Here is a 23233-nt window from a genome sequence, read left to right on the forward strand (position 1 = left end):
GAGCACTGTTGTGTTTGCACACTTCCTATCAGAAAAGAAAAAAACAGGGAAACAAAAACATTTCTTTCTCCTGCTTTCCTTCTTTGGAGACTCCCGTAATTGATGTGAAGCATCCAAGTTCTCTTTGAAACTTGTGACTTCTAAAAATTCTCCCTACCCCTGGCATCCTGGTGGAGCCTCAGAAAGTCAGACAGCTGTTATTACAAACAGAGGAGACCGCTCTGCTCAGACCCTGAATAGACAATTATAAATGTCTGGATTCTTTCCTTTCTTGTGGCAGCTGCTCTTTAGATGTGGAATAAAACCATAGTAACCGGAGGATGCTTGGGTACTGGTTAGTAGGCTGCTCCTGCCACATCTATAAATCTTGTTAAATTTTCTTTTCACTGTCTACAGTAACTTTCCATTTCACAAGACTTATAACTGACCACGAGTATCACTGATATAAAAATATTAAAACTTGCGAACACACAGGAAGCATGGAATTTCATTAATCAGCATCCTACATCTCACAGGTGAGATAGGGTGCAGAAGACTGAATGACCTTCCCGGGGATGCTTGCCCACTCAATAGGGCAGCATCCTTAGTGAACTGTTTGCTTTTCTGATTCTGTAGATGGCCAACCTCGTCCTATCATTCTCTGGGACTCATCTCTAGCATCTGCAAGCAACGACAGCCATTCTTCTGTGAAGATCACCTGGGGAACTTATCAGCAGTCCCTGAAACAAAAGTGCTGGCTGAATGGCCGGGTTCCCCGACCTGAGAGGGGCTGCACGGAAATCCATCACTATGAATGGTCCAAGATGGCTCTCTTTGATTTTTTGTTACAGGTAAGTTTATCCAACCCCCTAAGTGTCTATTTAAGACTGACAGTGTTGTAAGACCTCAAAGGAATCTGCAGCCACCTGGAGTTTCTATGGAGTTGTAGAGCTATATCTGGCAGACACAGCATGCATATTATGAAATCTTATATTAAAAAAAAATCACTTGTGAAGAAGTGATCTACTGGCTAGCCTGCAATACCACAACATATTGAGAAGTGGTGGATGTATTTTACCATGCATACTGGAGGCCAACAACAGCTTGGTGAGAATGGGTATCTCATTCAAGTTCTGACAACTACCAAAACTAAGAGCACAGACTCCCTGGGGCCTGATGATGCAAAAGGGTTTTCTTCTTTCTACTGTGTTTCAATACTCAAGTAGCCATACCACTACAACTACCATTTTCCTTATTTTCTTTCCAGCACTGCCCCACTTCTTTCTCGACAGTGTCTCACTATGTAGCTCTGGCTGGCCTGGAACTCACTGTGTACACCAGGATGGGCTTGCAATCAGATAAATTTTCCTGCCTCTGCCTCATAGTGCTGGCATTAATGTTATGCACTACTACTCCTGGCTCCATTGTTTCTTTTTAAAATACTTTCATAAAGATTCGACATTTGAAAATAATCCCTCTACATAACTGAGTAGCTCTTGATTTTTTTTTTTTATGTCTACTATAATTCTTCTGCTAAAGACCCCATGACTCACTTTCATCTTGTTCTGGCTACTGCCTTTCTCATCTCCCATTTGACACAAACTGGTTTTCTCTTATATTATTACTAAAGAGTAATTGGGAAAGAATTTAGAATTGTCTTAGAACACTTGTAAAACCATTTCCTATTTTGTTAGTTCCTTTTATGTATGTGTGTATGACTGGAAGGAAGGAAATGGAAAGAGTCAGAAACAAAGACAGAATCCTTCCAGACTGTATAGAGATTTCAAGTCCAGTCTGGTATATGTGATACTCTGTCACAGAAACTTGAAAAGCAGAGAAAAAGCTAGCTTAGTCACTGTCTAGGAGATGAATCTGTTGACATAGGGAATGACCTTTGATGTCAGTGTTTGTGTCTCCGTAAGTTAGCTTTCTGTGACATAAACAGAGAGTGGAGACAATCAACTTACAAAGAGGCAGGAATTACCTTGGTTCAGTTTTTGATGTTTCAAGCTGTGATTGGTTGGCCCCATTGCTTTGGGCCTATGATGAGTTGGTAGGTTGTGGCAAAAAAAAGTGTGGTGAAACAAACCTGCCTATCTCACGGACAGTAAATAAATGAGAGAGAAAAGAGGGGGGTGGGGCAACCTCCCATAAGTTCCTGTTTATGTTTTCTCAAGAAAGATGAATGAACATTTGTCACCTGTGATATATCAAAGAAATGATCCATCCAAATCCAGCTTGCTGAGCCAATGTGGTTAGTGAGCTTCTAGGTAAACAGGGAGGGTATCACTTAAATGGTGACAAAACTGCATTACTAAGAAGTGCCATCCCCTCATGGGTAAAGAACTTCAGCCTTCAGATGTGTCTACCTCTTATACACTCTAGTACCCCTTAAGATCATGTGCATCTTGGGGACACGGGGAGGGTTGTGATGCTATTCTTCAACTTTTCTTGGCGAGACATGAACAAACCCTGTTCACCCTGTTTAGGGCACTGATGACAGACTGAAGAATCAATTCTACCCAAATCTAACTTTACAAACCAATGAGTTGATTGGCACAACTTACGGATGCGCAGATGAAATGTTAAAGAAATGTGTGTGACTCAAAGGCAGCTGTATCACTAAAGAGCCCAGCATGGGATGGGACTCATAAAAGCTGCATCACTCCCTGCACATCCTTCTCTGTAACCTCCGCCCCCTAGCCCTGCACCCCCAGCTCTCTGCATGACTCGGAGCAAGTGAGTTCCACCTACAAAAGTATCTCTTCTTTCTCTAGAGATTGTTTTCTATTTGTGTGACCTCAGGAGGCCTTGTGACTCCTGCCTTAAGTCTCTAGGTCTCATTAGCTCTACCACAAAAGAAGTTTCCCTCCATCTGTGGGTGTGAATACAAATGCATAGAAAGCATTTCGATAGGCAAGCTGTATCTTTTTAAGTAAAAAACAACGCTGGGGCCTGTCTGCTCTCCAGCCACAGATCTTTGCCTTTTTTTTTGTTTGTTTGTTTGTTTATGGTACCAACATGAGTTCCTTTCTCTGGTGACAGCCTTAAATCAAATTGGAAAGCAGTTGATTGACCCTGTGACAGTTTTGCATGCCATGTTTTGCACGGCATGTTGCTAATATAGTATATAGAGTTCACAACTGAGTGGGGCTTTTGGTGACAATTCTCCTTGAACCACTTACACAGGACTTTCCAGTACTACAAAAGCCAGACAATATGGAAAGGGCTTCTTAGTCCCAGCTTGGATTTTTCAGTATCCTAAAGCCAAAGTGTGAGTGTCTTCAGCAATACTCTCCGGCCCTGACATGTAACCAACAGCAGGAGCAACAGACTTTGCAGTTTGTGGGAACCCAAGGGCCCCCCCCCCCCCAGCCAACAGTTTATAGGCCTATGTCATATGTAACTGTCAACTCCACACAGCTTAAGATCCCCTGCAAAGAGTCTCTATTGAGTAATTTTCTTTATCATTTGGTCTGTGGGCTTCTCTATGAGGACCTGTCCTGATTGTTAATGGATGTAAGGTGGTCCTGAACTAAAAAAGCTAGCTAAGTATGAACCCGAGAGTGAGCTGGCAAGCAGCATTCCTCTGTAGTTCCTGCATTGAGTTCCTGCCTTGACTTTTTCCAGTGACGGGCTGTGACCTGGAAAGATAAGGTGAGACATACTCTTTCCTCTACTAAGCTGCTTTTGGTCAGAGTGTTCTGTCATAGCTACCGGGAAAAATAATTAGAACAGGAGGTAACCTATTCCTGGCACCAAGGTTTTTACTTAATAACCCATGGATTCTGAGTGTGCCCTTTCCCACCTAAACAGAGCCCTTCACTCAAAATCTTTGACATCTGTTTTTGCTTTTCTTTTAGATGTGTTTCCAAATTTGTAACATTCAAGACACTCAAGGGCATTATGTAAGGAAACCCTTTTTTATAGAAGGCAAGATGTCTTAAGGTTTACCATTGTCCACTTTAAGCAAGTGCCAATTGGTCTTTGGATTTAGCAGCCAGACTTATACTTTTCAAAAGGTAGGGAGAGCCTTTAAAATGCATTAAAGAATCTTACAAGTTGTACCAGTTGTTTATAAAAAGAGGAGTGTTGAATAGAGCAGAGTGGATGGAAGGCATGGCCATACTGAGGCTTCTTTAATCCACCCATTCTCCATAAGCTAGCTGTCTTACTTTCCTATCCTGGGGCACTACTGTGCATGATGCATCTCTCCATGTTAGATGGTATCCACTGGGCTACCTTGCTCTGCTTGCCTCAGTCTGGGTCATGGCTGCCCTCTCTCACTTGCTACTTAAGGACAGACTCTGGTCCAGTGCCATGGCTGTTATCAATCTGTCAGCCATATTTGCTGCTGCTGAAGGAATCCTTAGCTGGGCGGTACAATCTCCACCCCCAATATATTTTCTTATAGGGAAGAAATGTACACAGAATAGTCTGGGGAAATAATTGACTACTTCTAGGACAATCTCTTTTAACTGTACCACTCTGTTTTCCATTCCTTCTTTTGTGCCTTTGGTGAACTGGTTCTTAAGGCTTAAAAATCTTTCCTAAGGTTCCCTCCACAGCATGCGGCTTCTGTTAAAATCTACCCTAGGAACTCTGGCTTTTCACAGATGTCATCACACTGGATATTGGGTGTCCTGGGCACACCCCTTTGTGTAATTTCTAGTTTAAATATTTAAGTCATTCAGATCTACCTCATCAAGACCATGCCTCACCTGTGGCTAGGTAAAGTAACAAAGCCTTTTGGGAATTAATTTCTTCCTTAGCTCTTCAGCAAGCGCATCCCCATTAGGCTTGGTGAGCAAGCATTGAAAGCTAATCAGTCTCATAGCAATGACCTCCTCATCTGTGCAGTTTGTACCATAGGCCTATAAAAAACTGCAGATATGAAAGTTTGACATCTTTTTCCTGTCCTGGAAATTCTACCCACTCTGTAGAGTTTCCCTCATTTTTTTCTTCAATTTCTCATTTTCTTATTATACTTCTTAATAAAGCTTGGTTCTGCTTTGCATATTCTCACAAGAGTTGATATTTTTAAGCTTTAGTAGTGTGAGAAAACAAACTTGGAGCTCTGCCCCAGAGTGTCTAACACCTTTAAGTCATTGACTTATGCATAAGAGGAGTGCAAAATATTCCATTGTACTAACTCTCCTGTATCAGGTGCATACACATCTTATCCCACAGCAAGGTACATGCACTTGTCACTGTTGTATGCCATGCCCATGAGAAAATGTAGCTGGCTATATTACTCTTGTGGATGCTTCACCTACAGATGGATGAGCCTCAGCTGCAAGTCTTATCACCTGTTGTTCATTATTGCACAAATGCTCATGCAAATTCTCTTCTGGTTTGGTGGATCTGTGGGTGCCAACTGTGCTGGGTGACTTTTCCTGGACAGATGTAGATAAATGTCTATTTATCTCAAGTAGGAAGGGCATCAGTGACAGACTAAATAGATGATTCCATCCAAGTCTAGCTTGCTTGCCAAATCAATTAATTTGTTGGAGTTTCATGTAGGAACATGGCTGGTCCAAAGGCAGCTGAATCACCAAAAGCCTGGACTCACATGGATGATGGGCCCAGGAAAGCAGCATCATTGGAACTCGGTGCCCACCTCTAAGGCAGCTCCACTAAAGAGTGTCCTAATTCTCCAGCCCTTGTTTAGTGCTCATACAACCTTGGGAAGGTGCCTTGTGGGTCTTGTACTTAACTGTAAGTTTCATGAGCTTCCTGTGCCTAGTAGGTCTCATTAGCTTCCTGAGTCTTCCTGAAGGCCTTCCATCCTGAGGGCAATGTTTCAACTAGAAGTAAATGCTTTCACAAAAGACTGACTCTTTCTCCCTCCCCGCCCCTTCTCTCTCCTAATCTCCCAAATCAAGATCTTTTCTCTTAGCTACTAAGGAGTGTAAATAGACCCATTACTATCACCAGAGATTGAGCTGTCATTGTGCTGTTTTGATTATTTCATTGTCATGACTAAGGAGCCAAAGTTATCTTAGCACCAGAGTGGCTACCAGATGTTCATTTTAGAGCTATGCTATACCATTTCCAGTGAGCTGAAGACTTGCCCTTAGACCTAATGTACTTAAGGTTTCCTTACCTCCCAATAGCACGACACTGGGACTAATCTAAGAAGGGGCCTTTAAGAGACATTCTAGATCCAATCTACTGTAATATTTTCCTTTGGATTCTTCTACTACCAAAGGAGCAGTTTTATATCTTATGTAACGTCATTTATGATTGGTTCTTTCACTTCTTTTGTTTAGCATCATAAACTGTTCATAGAAATTAGAGTTTTGAAGTCTATATAAACAGACCAGTTCATGAGTGTCATCATAATTAATATATTTGTATAATTTTTAATTTAATAACATGGAGGTTGGTTTTTAATTAGAAATATGCCTTGTGGATGTGGTACTTGGGGATGCAGTGAGTGGATTTGTGAACAAACTTAGACAAGTTATGCCAGAAGCAAACTATAGTCACTTGCTCTGTAATGCTAAACCAAGGGCCAGGGAACACAGAGTGGTTGTTATTCCCTGCATACAGGATTCATTTGTTTCGCTCAGTTACCAACTCTATATTCAGAAAGGCTGGGCCATATTATGGACTCTGTAAAGTGCAAAAGAGCCACAAGCAATCTTTTCTTCTTGAAGTGTAGGGGTATGAACTGCACAGATCAAAGCTGATCACCACAGGGATGAGAAAACAAAGTATTCTAGAGACCATTTTGTGTTTCTAAGGTTTGGCTCAATATCTCTCAAATGATTAGATAAAGTAACAGGAGTGACTAGGTTTCCTGAACTAGGAGACTCTACTGTAATGCTGGAAGCCGAGAAAGGATTAGTCTGCAGAACTTGAACGTCAACCATGCTGCAGCCTTTCTTAGCCTTGAGAAATCAAGTCGCTCTCTCCTTGGTTTCTCCATCTGTAAAATAGGACTCTCACACTACATAGAGAACTAATCAAAGAACAAGTTACTTTTACATATACCTTTGTGTATTTAAAATGATGCCTGAGCCAGCAAGTATGCATTATTTATGCAACTAAACACCTAGAAATTCATAGATGTAAATTAGGGTCAAGTAAATCAATGTTCCCATTGTTTTAGTCATTAAATTGCAAGTCATTTATGAAATACTTTAATTTCTTGAATGCTTATGGACTGCTATACTTCTTTTCTAGGTCTCTTGTTATTAAGGTTAATTCTTTTTGACTACTCTGTCTTTTCTTATAAACTCTGATTTTTTTCAAGAGCAAGTCCTTGTTCTGTTTGACTTGAACCTCTCTGTTAGCAGCCGAGTGTGTGGGAATGCTACAGCACTCACAGGACTGTTTTTTGGTCAAGGAAAAATACCTAGTTTGAGCGGGACCCCTGGGCCCAAATCTGCCTATCATAATGTTCTACTTGTAGGTTTCTAGGACCCTCTGGATCCTTCTACTTTGCCATTCTCCCATGCTTCTCTCATCTAGAGTCCCAATAGGATGTCTTCCCCTCTGTTCCAGTTTCCTGGTAAGTGAAGATTTTCATGGGACATGTCCTTTGGGCTAGTATGCAGATATAAGTGAGTATAGACCATTTAAGTCTTTCTACTTCTGGGTTAACTCACTCATTATGATCATTTCTAGCTCAATCCATTTATCCACAAATTTTGGGAATTCCTTGTTTTTAATAGCTGAGTAGTATTCCATAGTGTAAATGTACCACAGTTTCTTTATCCATTCTTCTAACCCTAAGGCACCAGCCAAGGACAATACAGGCGGTAAACTTTAAACCCCTACCCAGATCTAGCCAATGGTCAGAACAGTCTCCACAGTTGAGTGGAGAATGGGACATGACTTTCTCACGTACTCTGGTGCCTCACATTTGACCATGTCCCCTGGAGGGGGAGACCTGGTGGCACTCAGAGGAAGGACAGCAGGTTACCGAGAAGAGACTTGAGACCCTATGAGCATATACAGGGGGAGGTTATCTTCCTCAGGAACAGTCATAGGGGAGGGGAATAAGGGGAAAAGGGGAGGGAGGGAAGAATGGGAGGACACAAGGGATGGGATAACCATTGAGATGTAACAAGAATAAATTAATAATAAAAAATTTTAAAAAACCTAGCTATATTAAAATATTAAATATGAAGTACCAAATTAAGATTGATACAAGTGAAAGAAAAACTGCTTGTAACACAGAAAGTAAGTAATGCTGTTAAAGGAAGGGAATTAGGAAAAAAATAAATGGAAGAATCTAACAAATAGAAAATGTAAAACACTTTTTATTCTTTGATGGGCTTATATAGTCTGACACTATTTGTTGAATTAGAAATTAATGAATGTTTGCATTAAGGGGGCAACAGTTGTATATTCAGAAGATACTTGCTTTCACTCTCACCAAAAAATTATAACATATTTCTCTCCATTTTAATAGATTTTTTTGAGCCCTTGTTTGTCCTAGACATAGACAGGTTTAATGGTGTACATAAAAAGTTGAAAGAGGCTGGGCATGGTGGCACACACCTTTAATCCCAGCACTCGGGAGTCAGAGGCAGGCAGATCTCTGTGAGTTCGAGGCCAACCTGGCCTACAAGTGAGTTCAGGACATCCAGGGTTACACAGATAAACCCTGTCTCAAAAAACCAAAAACCAAAAACCAACCAACCAAACAAACAAAGAGTTGAAAGAGACAATCTCTTGCCTCAAGAGTTACACAATTTAATATAAGAGAAAGATACCTGTAGTAGAATATATCAGACACTACAACTAAATCTTAAATCTTATGGAGAAAAAAACCCTGGAGATTATGGGTTATTCTCAAATGGTTGGCTCAAGAATGAAGTTAGGGAGTTTAACATTTAATCCAGAAAAGCAAGACTCCAAAGGAAGATATTTGAATGGAGGAGAATCTTAGTAATGAGGTCAAAGTGTGAAAATGTTCACTGTACAGGAAAATGATGCCTGAAGACACTTCCTGTTCTCCAAATGTAGTTTTAGTTTAGACGCCTGAGTAATGAGCCGCTGGTGATACACTCAACCATCAGCCGCAGCCTCCTTGTCCCGACAGCTGTTTCCTCCAATTACCTTCCCCTCCCTTTTCATGTGGTGCCTAAGGAATTTGCTCCAGGATGAATTGCATTCCCCTTGCTTTGATCTTTGTGGGTTGAAAGTAAAAATTCCAACCATCTGTTCTGTGTGTGTGTGTGTGTGTGTGTGTGTGTGTGTGTGTGTGCATGCTCATCTATAGGTGACTGTGTATACTCTTGTATATAGAGACCAGATGTTCACTGGTTGGCCAGTGAGCCACTGAGATTTTCCTGCCTCTGCCTGCCAGCACTAGGATTACAAGTGTGTGCCACCCTGGCTTTTAATGTGGGTGCTGGAGATCGGAAGTTAGGCCCTCATGTGTGCACAAGCACTTACCTTATGGTGGGCCTTTTTTTTTTTCCAGTCCCCACCCCCAACCATCTTCTATATAAGGGAGAATTTATTATCTTTTACAAAACGACATTTTGTTCATCTTGACCATTCTCTGCTAGGCAAAGGAAGATCCTGCTTATGGTCCCTTAACAGATCATAAAGGACCCCCAAGCATTCATCCTTCTCTCTCTCTCTCTTTCTCAGAGACCAAGGCTCTCACTTGCAGCTATCGGGAGCTGGTGAGGAAGACTTGTCACGGGTTAGCATTCTAGTGACAGAAGATAGAGTAGTCCAGGGTTCGACACATTGAGACTTCACACAGCTTGGCTTAGTTTTATTGTTTATCCAGAACTGGAGCATTAATGATTTAAATGACCCATGGTCATGTGTTTACTGTTAAGGTCAAACCAATGGTGCAATTTTTCTCATTTGTTTGATGGCAAAGAGTGAGGATGGTCTCAAATAATGCCTTAGGACTGGGACTAGCTTCATATAGTGGTTAACTGCCATGATGAGTTGTCTCAGACCTAGTGAGTGAAGAGGGAGAGCAGCAAAGGGAATACAGAACTATATATATTTCTGCTTCTTATTGCTTGTTGAGATAGCATCTCAATTCTTCTTATGGGGGCTATGAGATAATAGGAGTAGTTTCCTTGGCTACAGGTCCCTTACTTGGATAAAGGATGTAGGGACTATGCCTTTCTAAACATTAAAAATGACTAAGGGTCATAGATGGGTGATGCATTCTCTAGGACCCATGCCTTGCCCAGGAACTATTGGCAGGCAATGGATTCTGGGGAAAGGAGAATCATCAATTTTTGGAGGCTGTGGCAGCTAGGAGGTGTCCCATGTTCCAGTGGCGGATCAAACACCCATGCTCATATTTACTGCACTCACTGGACTGAGTGGGAGATAGGAAGCTGTAAGAGAGACATGTGGGAGGGTATATGGGGGAAGCTGGAGGGGGGATGGGGGATAGATATGATCTTGGCTCTTTATACACATGTATGACATTCTCTAGAGAAGACATATTATTCTTAAAAACTGGCCAATGTCAAACTTCATAGGGAGGGACATGCTAAACACTGGCATTTACTATGGCTATTTGAGATTCATAAACTGTCTTATTTCACCAGAGAAATTCAGGAGAAATTATTTCAGCATTGTCAATGCTTTTTAGTGCACTTAACGATTGTGCGTAGGAAGATAATGATGTTATCTTACTTTAAAACTCCTCCCAAGAAGCTCTCCCCTTCTTTTAAAATTATCTTGTGACACTACAATTTCATTGTATTATCTAGCAATATTTCTAATAACTGGCTGGACCGCCCAGACTCCTTGGTGTTTATTGGATGTCCACATGTGTTTCTTGCTTTTTACTATTTAGGCAAGTAGAGAAATTGGAAGTCATGTAAAAGAAAGATTACTTACGGGATTGCTTAAAATAAGAAGAAGCAGGTTTTTGGCATTAGATGAAATGGATGAACAATTAAAAAATAATGTTATCAAGGAAGGTTCAGATCTATTTTATATTAGTTCTAAGAAATGTTGACTATTGGTTTTCTGTTTGAGACAGTCTTACTGTATCCCCACACTGTCCCTAACCCCTTCGTCCCCCTGCCTCAGCGTCCTGAGCGTGGACTTACAGGTGTGCCTCATTACACCTAGCTGACCAGCTTTACTCAGTGATTTCACTACAGTAAGTTTAATTCATGATATTTGATATATAAATAAATCACACAATTGACTAGGGTATTATTTTTATCCATGCCTAGTTAAAGACCAATAGCAGTTGGTCCCTCAGGTTCTCAGACTGCCTGGGGGTAATTTTTTCAACTCACCATTAATGACTTCCTCTTTTGACCTACCTGTTCTTCTTCCTGACACAACTGTGTTAAATCTGGAGGTTAGTACATTCTGAGTCATCTGTTAGCCCTCCGTTGCTTAGTGCCTCTCAGTCAAGCAACAGCAAAATTTGACAGTTCTTCAGAGTGACTTCCGTAAGCCTGTCTCTCCTTCCTGACATGGTACCTTAATCAGACTCTCTTCTGATGCCATCTAGGGCTCCCAGCTGATCTCCTTGGAAGTCTTTCTTAGCTGCTATTTACTGTGCAAAAGATCACTGAATCTACCTCTTGGAAGACTAACAGAAATCTGTAAGGACGTCTATTTGATTGGGCAATGGTGTTTGCCTGAGTGCTTTCAAATTTCTTATGGAACCAGGGTTATAGCTGAGTGATGGAGAACATGATTAGCAAGTGTGAGGCCCTATGTCCTATACTCAGGACAGTCTTGTCTCCTCTTTAATTCTATCCATTTCTTATGCCATGTATTAATTTGAAGGATGTCGTGGGCATTATATTACTTCACTTGTAAATATTTCAGCATGTATCTCTAGAAGATAAAGCATATGAGTATACTGCTATTAACACACCTCAAATTGTTAACAATTGCTGTCATATACCAGATTTTTATTTATTTAGAAGTGGCCTATGCAAAGCTCATGCCATGTGAACTTTTTAAAAATTTTTAATTAATTAATTAATTTTTTTGCCATGTGATCTTTTAACATGTAAACTCCAAGCCTCTAAGCCTACATCTTTTATTTATTCTTGTTGTTTCTTTGTTTTAGAGACAAGGTTTCTCTGTGTAGCCTTGATTGTCTTGGATTCCCTTTGTAGATCATATTGCCCTGGAACTCACAGAAATATGCCTGCCTCTGCCTTCTGAGGTCTGGAACTATAGGTGTGCACCCATCTGGGCTTTCATTTTTATACAGACTGCAGTGAACACCTATGGATGTATTCAGCAACTGCTGGGCCCTCAATTTATAGAATCAAACAAATCAACATTTCATTCTTGGATTCTCTTAGTTGGGAGGGGGTCTCTGTTTGTTATAAATCCAAAAGTACCTGGCTTAAAAATCCAGGCCCCAACATTCCCTCTTTCAGGATAATCTTGTTGATCTTTTGGCATATTTTCTTTCAATCTTCTCTCTGAAGACTTGACTCCTGTCCCCTTCCTCATGCCCACTCTTGTATTCTCCCAGGTGTGATCCCTCTCATAAAACCAGTATGTGTCTTTCTAGCTAGCTGGAAACCCCTCTACATGTGTATATCTGTGAGTTCATATGTAGTAAGTGGATATTTGTGCATCTTCAAAAGGTGTCCCCCTGCAAATTCAGATGACTACAGTTTTCTGCACCTTTCCACTTCTGTACCATTAACAACAAGGAGGGAGCGACAGAGGGGGTTGCATATGGGGGATAATGTGTTTCTCAGAACTGATCAAGAACCAAGCATTCACTCGTTGGTTGTGGTGTGCTCCTTTAATCCTAGCATGTGGAAGGCAGAGGCAGGCAGATCTCTGACTTCAAAGCCAGCCTGGTCTACAAAGAGTGTTCTAGAATATCCATGGCTACAAAGAGAAACCCTGTCTTGAAAAGCAAACAAACCAACTACCCCCCCAAAAAAACCCCAAAAGCCAAAAACCAAAAAAACAAACAACCAAACAAAAAAAACAAACCAACCAATCAACCAGCCAATCAAACAAGAAGAAGACACAGACTAAGAAATAGTCTATAGATTGAAACCTGATTATTTTTCTTTTGATTTTATTTGTCATGCACATGGGTGTTTTCTTGTTTGTGTGTCTGTGTACCACATGCATGTCTGATGCCCATGTAGGCTGGAAAAGGGTGTCAACTCTCCCAGAGAACTGGAGTTTCAGATGGTGGTAAGCCACCACAGGGGTGCTGAGAATAGAATCCTAGAATCTAGGTTCTCTGCAAGAACAGCCAGTGCTCTTAACCACTGAGCCATCTCTCCAGGCCTGAAGTCAGAACTTAATGTGACAAGTACTAACAGCATACAATCATTGCTTGTGACCATTTTAACAACAATAGGAAACATTGCTTTGCCTTTTAGATGTTTGATTTGAATAGCTTTGTGTGTGTGTGTGTGTGTGTGTATGTATGTGTATGTGTGTGTGTGTGTGTGTGCGCATAAATCACCTATTCTATTGCTGTTAGCATATATCAGCACTTCTCATTTTACATTATAAATGAAACTGGGATTTATAGGCATTTAGATGACTGTCAGTGCATTTCTTGTAAGGGATTTCTATAATTTCTTGTTGGCTTCAGTTATCATTTGAGGCTTGAGGGCTTGCCTCTTGACACTGACAAAACATCATTTTTGTGCCCTGTTTTTCAGCAGGGTTACACCCCAGGTGTCTTTGTGGTTGATCCTTACATCTACTTCCTCTTTGACCATTCTATGATACATCGCCTTTCTCTGTCTTTTTTCATATATACATTTATATTATTATACATATATACATAAACTACCTACAGCAAGAAGAACCACGAAACAAGCAGGAATTATATAACTGTTACATTCATAGTGTTTTGGCTGTTTGCATTTGGCAACCTTGAAAACATCTTTCCTATCTTGGTGTATCTAAAATTCTGAATATAAATCAATTATCTATCATATCTCATCATTATCAACTTAAAACATCTATCTAGACCTAAAAACATCTTAACCCCTAAACAACTAAGCGTAATTGTAAAACTAAACTATCTGGTCTACATCTCCTTTCAGCAGGATGGCTCCTTTAGATTTCCTGCCTTCAAACTGCATCTCATTGGAAGGTCTATAGAATCTTTCTTGGCAGAGATTGACCTGGTGTCCTCTGAGACTTAGGCCTTCTCAAGACCGTGGGAAGGGAGGAAGGAGACAGAGGAGTTGCAGGGTCTCTAATTCAAGAGGCAAATGCTTTCTACTATTAGGGGCCTTAAGCGGAACACATTGCTGGTGCCGAAGTTCTCTTTAAAAACGTAACAGTAGGGAAAAACAAGTATGTGTGCACTGAGCTATGATGATTTTCCCTGTTGGGTTTTGACCTCATCTTCTCCTAGAGACTTAAGGTTTAGAGATCACATTCTCACTTCACATCATGTAAGCTATTTAATTGTTTTATGCTGGCTACAAGGGAGGGGGAAAGGGAGAGAAAGGAGTGGTCTTGGGCTACATTGACTCACACTTGGCTTATGAGCCAACAGCAGGCCTCAGCAGTCAATATCCACTTCTCTGGAAACTAGCTTGTTTCCTTAAAAAAAAAAAAAGTTTTCAGACAGCGTCTCCCTCAAACTCGTGCTCCTTCTCCTTGGTCATTCTCCTGTATGCTGGGATTACAAGTTGGTGGCACCATGTCTGCCTTAGCCCGTTTTCTTTTAAGACTAACTTGTATCTCAAAACCTACGTCCATGCCCCTTGTTAAGAAGCACATAAGTTCCCAAAAATGTCTGCTCCCAACATGAAATATTTAAGAATGTTAATGTGTTTTTATTATAAGTATTAAAAAGATTTTACTGTGTATATTTACCTGACTCTGCAGTATTTCAGTACGCATATACAATTTGTGCTGGTAGAATCAGTCAACTGATATCTCTAATTTTAGAAATTGAAAAATCTTCTCTAATAGCTCTTTTGAAATAGGGGATTAATTGTTATCAACCAGGGTTACATTATTGTGCCATGGAACAGTTAATTATTCCTTCTATCAAACTGTAACCCTCTGCCCATTAATCATCTTCTCTTATCATCCCTCTCCAACCCTTGCCAGTGTCTGGGAAATACGAGTCTGCACACAGTTTCCACGACATCAACACTTTAAGCTTCCACAGATGAGCGAGGCACGTGGCATTTCTCTTTGTGTGTTTGACTTATTTCAAGTAATATAATGTTCTCCAGTTCTGTCTATGTTGCCCAAAATAACAGAATTTTATTCTTATCTATAAATCATACTCCAAGTGTTACTCATGTTTTTATTGTCCATCCATCCACATAGATGCCTAATATAATTCCATAGTTTGGTTGCCATATGGAGTATGGCAGTGAACATGGGAGGTAGAGGTCCCTTGGGAACACTGATTTCATCTTCTTTGGATATGCACTCAGGAATAAGATCCCTGAGTCACATCATAGTGGAACTTTGTGTATGTTTTTGCACATATCTAGCATTCATTCTCAGAAACTCCTGTCTTTGATTTCTCTAACCTAGGTTGGCCTAGATACTTGCTTTTTTATTGATTAAAAGAGAGAAATGCCGGGTCAAAGGCATGATATACACAATCCCATTGTGTGTGTATATGATAACAAACTAAGTATCTCTTGCTCAATTCTAATTTTATTGTTGGCCAGAAAAGAAGAACGTATTGATTCGTTTTGTTTGTTTGTTTGTTTGTTTTCACAGTTGCCACATACTTTTCAGACAGTACTAAAATGAATAATTCACAGTTAGAATGTTTCAATTATAGGTCTAGTTATTTGCAGGGTTGCTATAGAGATGATGCATTTGGGAAAGCCTGTTACTCTATACACAGCCCTTTGAGATTCAAAGACTGTTTAACACATGATGTGAACTAGCGTTTGCTTTCCTTCCTAATACCATTGCACTATTCTGGCACCAACTTAACCAGCATGTTTCAGGGAAGCTGGAGCTTTGTGAGCTGGACAGCTGGGTGAATCTGTTATGAAGCAAATTATAAACCCTGAACTGTCATTGAGACTTATAAATATCCATCTGCCCATTCTTCCAGGCAGGCCAATGGAACCCTTATAATGCATATAGTGTTATGCATATATTTACATATATACTACTGTATAATTATTTAAAGATTTTCATAGTTCATTATTGGCTACTGAGGAAATAGACTCAAAGAGAGGGTTGAGGAGTAGCTAAGAGCTGGTTGATCCAATGTGAAAGTGAGGTGAAGATTCTGTTTGTCTTCTCCTGTTCTCCCCAGACACGTTAATGTTGTTGTTTATCGGCATCATTTACTAAAAGATACATGAAACTTCAAAAACCATTACTCTGATGAGGTGAGATCAAATGGAATTTGCTCTGGGGCAATAGGTTTTTGTAGGCTTTTCAAGGAACCATAAGCCCAATGTATTTTCATAATACTGAGACTTGTTTTTTTCTCTCCCTTTGCCATTTTCACTATATCCATATTTATACTAGTTAGTGCATTTGTTGTCTTAGCATGAGTCAAGGTAGGCAGCAACCCACCAGTAATAGCCCCAGTTAAAGCTGGATCCTCTCAAGCAGGCCTTGGGGAAGTCATACTTTATTAAATGTCTGCCTGTAAGTACACACCTTTTAAACACCTTGAGCGACATGATGGGAAGAATATATACAGCAATCTCACGTATTGAATCTCGAAGCTCAACTGTTGTGTTGAGGCATTAGGCAGAGAACCGCGGGTGTCTGGCTTCATCACCACATCAGTGGTGTTTAGTGTTATTCATATCAGGTGCGTGGACTCCTGTGGAGTCCCGTGGAACCGGTCTTCACGGTGTCTCATTAGCCAATGGTTGTTAAGTATACATTCTTTCTAAGATAGGAAGTGCATTGGTAAAACATACAAAATCAGTCATGCTTAGCCCAGAGACTGTGACATTAGTGGCAGCAAGAGCATTGGCCTTCCTAGCAGCAGACACCATGGCAGGCTGCTCTAGCAGGAGGCAGCATGGCAGGCTGCTGTGGAAACCAGTTCTTGTTCCTTTTCTTGGGCAACTAAGTTTCCCTCTCGGAGTGTTTCTCTTCATTTGTATCTAACAACTGGGCCCCTAAAACCCACAAGCCAGTGCAGATTGTCTTAGTGATTAAAACAGCTATGATGTAATAAGCCTTATGGTGTTTTGAAACACGTTAGCCAATTGTATATAAGGCTTTAATTTATAAGAAGCACAGAAATAAATACATCTTAGAATGGTAGAGTGTACATACAGTGGATCTAAAAATAATTGTGAAAGCAAGGTTAATAAAGAAAACAAAACAAAGTATTTTGAGAGACTAGCAAACAATTTGTCAGAAGTAGTTACTGTTTTAATTGAGTTCCATTAAGAATATGAGTCCAGATGGCTCTATCGGATTTGTCACATCCATTCTAGCCATGAACAGAATGGTCTGAGCACCGTCATATAGTTTGTCTTTACTCTTGTCAATTTTCTTTTAATAAATTCATATGATTGAGAAAAATAAAATTGACAGGAGTTCTAGTTATGTGAGAACTGCATATGAACAAACACCACTGCATAAAAGAGCAATTTTCAGCAGCATGCTCAGCTGTAAGCAAACAGGAGTTTTAGCTCCTTGATTATCCTAGTTCATGGGAGCTAAATTGCCATTTCATTTGATTCGAGGAATGCATTTCAAGGAGATTTTTCTTAGATTAGGTATATTTCATCTCCAGTTTAAATTTCTTTACTTACTACAAATTCCTTAGAAACAAAATTAGGGTTTTTTTTTTTGTTTGTTTCATTCTCATTTTGTTTACTTTTTAATATTAAAGAAAGGCTATTTAAGTGTTTGAATATGTTGTTTACATGTATGTGCACCACCTACATATGTGCCTGATACCGGGCAGGACAGAAGATGGCATTGGGTCCCCTGAGACTGGAATCTAGGTTTGTGAGCCACTGTGTGGGTGCTGGGAATTGAGCCTGAATCCTCTGGGTGAGCAGCAGTAATCAAATCCCTGACTCATCTCTCCAGCACCCCCTCCTCCACCCCACCCTCTCGTTCTGTGTTAGAGTTCTCTGCTTAATATAAATTCAGTCTGCAGATCAGAACTTCAGAAGTTACAGAAATACTTGCCTTTTTCTGTTTGTTATTTGAGGGCTTTTTAAAACTCATTGCAGGAAGGTGGGTGTGTCTCTGCCAGAGGTTATTTTTATGCAGCTCTGCTTGGTCAAATTATAGAAAGTGAATTTCTTTCTCTAAAAATACACCATTGGTTGCCTGGTGCTTTTAGCCAGAGCCTTTCTGTGGTGCAGTGAAGCTTATAAGAGTGCATTTAATGAGCTAACTACGTCATAGCAATGAACATTGAGCAGAAAACTAATGCTTTGTCCTCCCTTGTGACTCTGTAATAGGGAAGAAACTAGAGATCTATGCATCCTTGAGCTGGTGCACACTAATAGCTATTTAAATGTGGAGCTCTGGGGTGGTGGCGGAGTGGAGCAGTTGCTGCTGTTTATGGAGGCAGGAACTGAGAGCCTGTGCTTCTTCTTAGATGTTAGACACAGAAGACCATTTCTCCATTTCTCATCACTCCTCATCTGCCCTGTTAGTCTTGCTTGCTAATCTAACGGATACTTGTTGCCATGGCAGCATGGAACACAAGTGAAGCCCATTGTTCATGATGGGACACAGCTTCTTCTAAGTGGCATAGGTGCAGGCAGGGGAGAACACATTCTGTCGGTCTGTCTGTCTCTCTCTCTCTTTTTCTCTCTGTGTCTGTCTGTCTCTGTCTCTTTGTCTCTGTCTCTCTCTGCATCTCTGTTTCTGTCTCTGTCTCTCTTTGTCTCTGTCTCTCTGTTGCTGTCTCTCTCTGCATCTCTGTTTCTGTCTCTGTCTCTCTTTGTCTCTGTCTTTCTGTCGCTGTCTCTCTCTGTCTCTCTGTCTCTCTGTGTCTGCCTGTCTCTGTCTCTCTCTGCATTTCTGTTTCTGTCTCTGTTTCTCTCTCTGTCTCTGTCTCTCTCTCTCCCCTCTCTCTGCCCCCTCTAGGCTTTTGCTTTCTGTAGTTCCCAAAAGGAAGAGGCTATACCTATATTAACAAGCACCATGGGTACTGTGGTGTTTGTCCAAGATTGCTCTTCCCATGGTGTGGTGTTTCCTTACACACTCATTAGATTGTAGGAAACCAACTCTGATTACATTTGTAGCATTGCAAATACACACAGGAGCACATTTTCCCATGTGAGTTTCTCTGACAACTAAATAAGTCCAAATGTTTTGTGTCTTCCCATGCCTGGAGTGGTGCTAGTAAATTTGATTCTGTGTCTCTTTGACTTTTGAAATACTTCAGATAATTGTTGAAAGTAAGCCAGATTTTCTGCCTGTGTCTTTCGCAAGCAAGTGAGATGCTCAGTCATATAATTGGCAGTCAGAGGCAATCTGCCAAAAACTGCCAGCCAGAGAAGAGAAAGATTTTTTTTTTTTTTTTTTTTTTTTTTTTTTTTTTTTTCTATTTCCATTTCACCTGCCTGTTATGCTTATGCCGTGCAAGGCATTATGGGCAGATTTTCTACCAGATGCAGAACTCAACACCCACTGTTAGTGCAATTAAACCCAAAGAAAAACTAACCTAAAGCAAGCGACAAGCATGGAGGCAGCTTGGTGGTTTGCTCCAACAGTAGTTTTATAAGCTCCTGTCTTGCTGTTCTTGCTTTTTCTCAATATAAGGCACTGCTTTGGTGCAGGTCTGTACATAGTCAAATCCCAAGTGAGTTTTAGCATTCGGCAGAGTTGATTCACCAAGTGCCTACAGCATGCTAGCCTTTGGGTAAATTATTGTGTGGAACTGCTATTTATCTGCATACTTTCTTGAATATTTAAGCTTTTTTACCCTCTCTGAAATCTGGTGTTTTCTTCCAAAAGATGGCAGTTGTTAAATGTTAAAAACAAAAAATTTGAGCAAGGCATGATGGCATACACCTTTAACCCTAGCGTTTGGGAGAAAGGAGTAGGTGGATCTCTCTTCTATTCAGCAAGTTCCAGGACAGCCAGGCTTACATCAAGATGCTCTGGCTCAAAGAGCTAAAAACAAAACCAAATAGTTTGCTCAGAGATGATAAGGTCGTAAGATATGGGAGGTAGCTGTGGAGATAGCTTAGTTGGTACAGTGTTTGCAGTGCAATCTATCATGAGGGCCTGGATTTGCAATCCTATCACCCATATAAAGCCAGGCATGGCAGTGGGTGTGTATCCTTAGCCCCAGCAGGGGGTGTAGGCCAGAGACAGAAAGATCAGCAGCCAGGCATCCTAGAACAGTCAATGAGCAGGAGACTTTGCCAAACACTAACAGCGAGAGTGATGGAGAAGTCAATCTCTAGCTTCCACATGCACCTGCTCATGTGCTTATGTGTATCCACATGCATATGTGCGCACACAAATTAACAAGTATAATGCTGATGTAAGATGCTGACTTATTAAACAAGAAATACACACACGCATACCTGCACACATATGCTTGCTCATGCAGACCAGTTACGATTGAAGAAAGAAAAATAGGTGGATGCCAATATGCAGGCTTATCTAATTTAGCTGGCTTGTGCCATAATATGTGGCTGACAGGAGTTTACTGTCTGTGTTGGTAAGAACATCCTCACTATATTCTCCCTTCAGCTTCCCAGCATGCCCTGCTTCAGTTCTCATTCTTTTAACAATTTCCCCTAGTCCCTGCACACTGACCTTCTGTGCTTCCAGTTTGACGTGAGAAAATGGGGAACTTTTCAGATAAATCTGTTTTTAGATTTCCCACATGGGTGCGCCACTCTGACTTCCACTGGCTCTGCCTGCCTGCCATCGGTTCTAGCAGCACTCTCTGACTGTGCTGTCCACAGTCTCCCAAGGACCCCAGGCATTTCCTCCCAGTGCATGACACCAATGTGAACAGTGACTGTGAGCACTTGTAGAAACAGCCATAACATTTTAGTAGACCACTTTTGCCTACTAAATGCAATGAGACATTTCTTCTCCAGCTAACACTGCCTGGCTCTCTAATCTCGTCTTTAAAAAAATTTTATTTATTTATTCATATTACATCTTAATTGTTATCCCATCCCTTGTATCCTCCCATTCCTTCCTCCCTCCCATTTTCCCCTTACTCCCTTCCCCTATGACTGTGACTGAGGGGGACCTCTTCCCCCTATATATGCTCATAGGGTATCAAGTCTCTTCTTGGTAGCCTGCTATCCTTCCTCTGAGTGCCACCAGGTCTCCCCATTCAGGGGACATGGTCAAATATGGGGCACCAGAGTTCATGTGAAAGTCAGACCTGATCTCCACTCAACTGTGGAGAATGTCCGGTCCATTGGGTAGATCTGGGTAGGGGTTCGAAGTTTACTGCATGTATTGTCCTTGGCTGGTGCCATAGTTTGTGCAGGACCCCTGGGCCCGGATAAGCCCATCATAATCTCATTTTTTTTGCAGTTCAGGCCTGCAGTTCTTTGTATACCTGCTGAAACTCTTATAATCAATACTAATTGAATGCAGAATCATTTAATGTTATATGGCAATGTAAACAAATGCTTGGTTTTGCCTTTGCTGGGAAACAACATGTGAAGGATACAGTCATGCTGGATGAGAGCACGATGCCGTGAAGGTGGCTGGGACTCCTGAATTCTGTCCTCTGTGAGAAGAAGGGAGCTCAGAGGCGTCATCCACCTCTCTTCACAGCTCAGTGTCCTTGCTAAATTTCTGTTGCTTTGCTGGGACACTGTCTGTAATTAGCTGTTTAATCGTGTTACTTTGAAGACAATGAAGATATGAATAAACTCACACAAGCCCTTGATGGATCTAGTTCTGAAGGCATAGCTGGATATAGTGTGTCCTTTTGTGAGGAGAGGAGCTGGTTTTCTGTAGAAGCCCAATGGCTCTGCAGAGCCATGCAGCAAGGCAAAGGCTCTCTTGCTTAGGTGCCATTAGAGAACATATGCAAGTCACTCAGAAGATGTATATTTTCCCAAAGACAAAACTAGTGCTACCAAAAGAAGGTGGAATTAAGGAGGAAAAGCTTTTGAAGGAAATATTTCTAAAAATATCTATCCCAACTCTTTAAAAAAAGAACTGTCTGGAACACCTGGATTTTTCTGAGTGTAATTTTAGTTAGGTAAACATTGAAAAGATGTATTTTTTTTTTTTTTCAAAAAAGGAAAGAGTGCTTTCATGGAAAATGATGGCTGGCAGTCCTTTGTAGCAGTAGATCAGTTTTTGCAAAAAAATGGTTTTTCTTGTTTTAAAGAATAAGAAAGAGTAAATTCAGTAGGGCCAGAGACTTGGCTGGGCCAGTAAAGGTGCCTTCTGCCATGCTTGATGACCTGAGTCCTATCTCTGGTACCCACATGGTGAAAGGATAAAGCCCATATCTGAATGATGTCTTCTGACCTCCACATGTGGAGGGTCTCTCTCTCTCTCTCTTTCTCTCTCTCTCTCTCTCTCTCTCTCTCTCTCTCTCTCTCTCTCTCTCTCTCTCACACACACACACACACACACATACATACACACACACAGTCCAAACAAACAGTACTGGTGATTAGCATCATTATGGCTTACCTGAACATTTACCTCTCTATAGGCTTCTTTGTAGGATGCCTACTTAAGACCAGAGACACAGATGGGCACTGTAGGTACTTTACCATGCAATGCTTAAGTGTTGTTTTAATTTCTGCACTAAACAAGCATATTAAAATTACATCTGGGCTTCCTAGCTGTGTGGGATGTGCTTTATTGGGCTTTAAAAATTGGTGAGTGAATGAAAAAGATAAATAAAAGGAAAGTAACGTGACTGCTCCTACGTATAGTGTAGGAGAAAGTTTATTATAGATATGTGGGAGAGCATAACTGGAGTCAGACACATCTGGGAGAGTCCAGAGTGGTCATGCCCTGAACCATGTGGGGAGAAGAGGAGAAGAGGGAGAGAAAAGTACACAAGCCAGGAGGCCAGAAGTTCAAAAGGAGCAAAACAGAGGTGCAGAGAGCAAGTAACCAAAATGTCTAGACTATATAGAAAAGAGCCTTTGGGGGAAGGACAACCCAGCCCCTGGGCTGGAGGGTTCAGGGTAGACAGCCATAAACCCCCCCCCCCCCCCATCCCCTCCCATCCCCCCCCCCTGCAAGCCCAGGTCTGTTTTGATATGTTAAATAGGCACCTCAACTGCCTGTGCCTGGCTTGGAACTTAACAGTGAGCTGTCTTAAAAGTATACAGAACTCTATTTAGCATATACCTAAACCGGCTGCCTGGCAAATAGTACTGACTTTAAGGGACTT

At 41.0% G+C, this 23233-nt stretch overlaps 1 protein-coding gene across 1 annotated transcript in view; it reads left to right on the forward strand.

Annotated features, from left to right (window-relative positions):
- Positions 1-23233, forward strand: part of Gask1b (golgi associated kinase 1B) — a 49803-nt gene that overhangs the window by 19111 nt on the left and 7459 nt on the right. The window contains exon 3 of the mRNA XM_051157334.1: positions 616-830. Coding sequence (XP_051013291.1) covers positions 616-830 — 215 coding nt within the window. The remainder of the gene's footprint in view (positions 1-615; positions 831-23233) is intronic.

The sequence above is a fragment of the Acomys russatus genome, chromosome 15 (assembly GCF_903995435.1).
Source record: "Acomys russatus chromosome 15, mAcoRus1.1, whole genome shotgun sequence".
Lineage (NCBI taxonomy): Eukaryota > Metazoa > Chordata > Mammalia > Rodentia > Muridae > Acomys > Acomys russatus.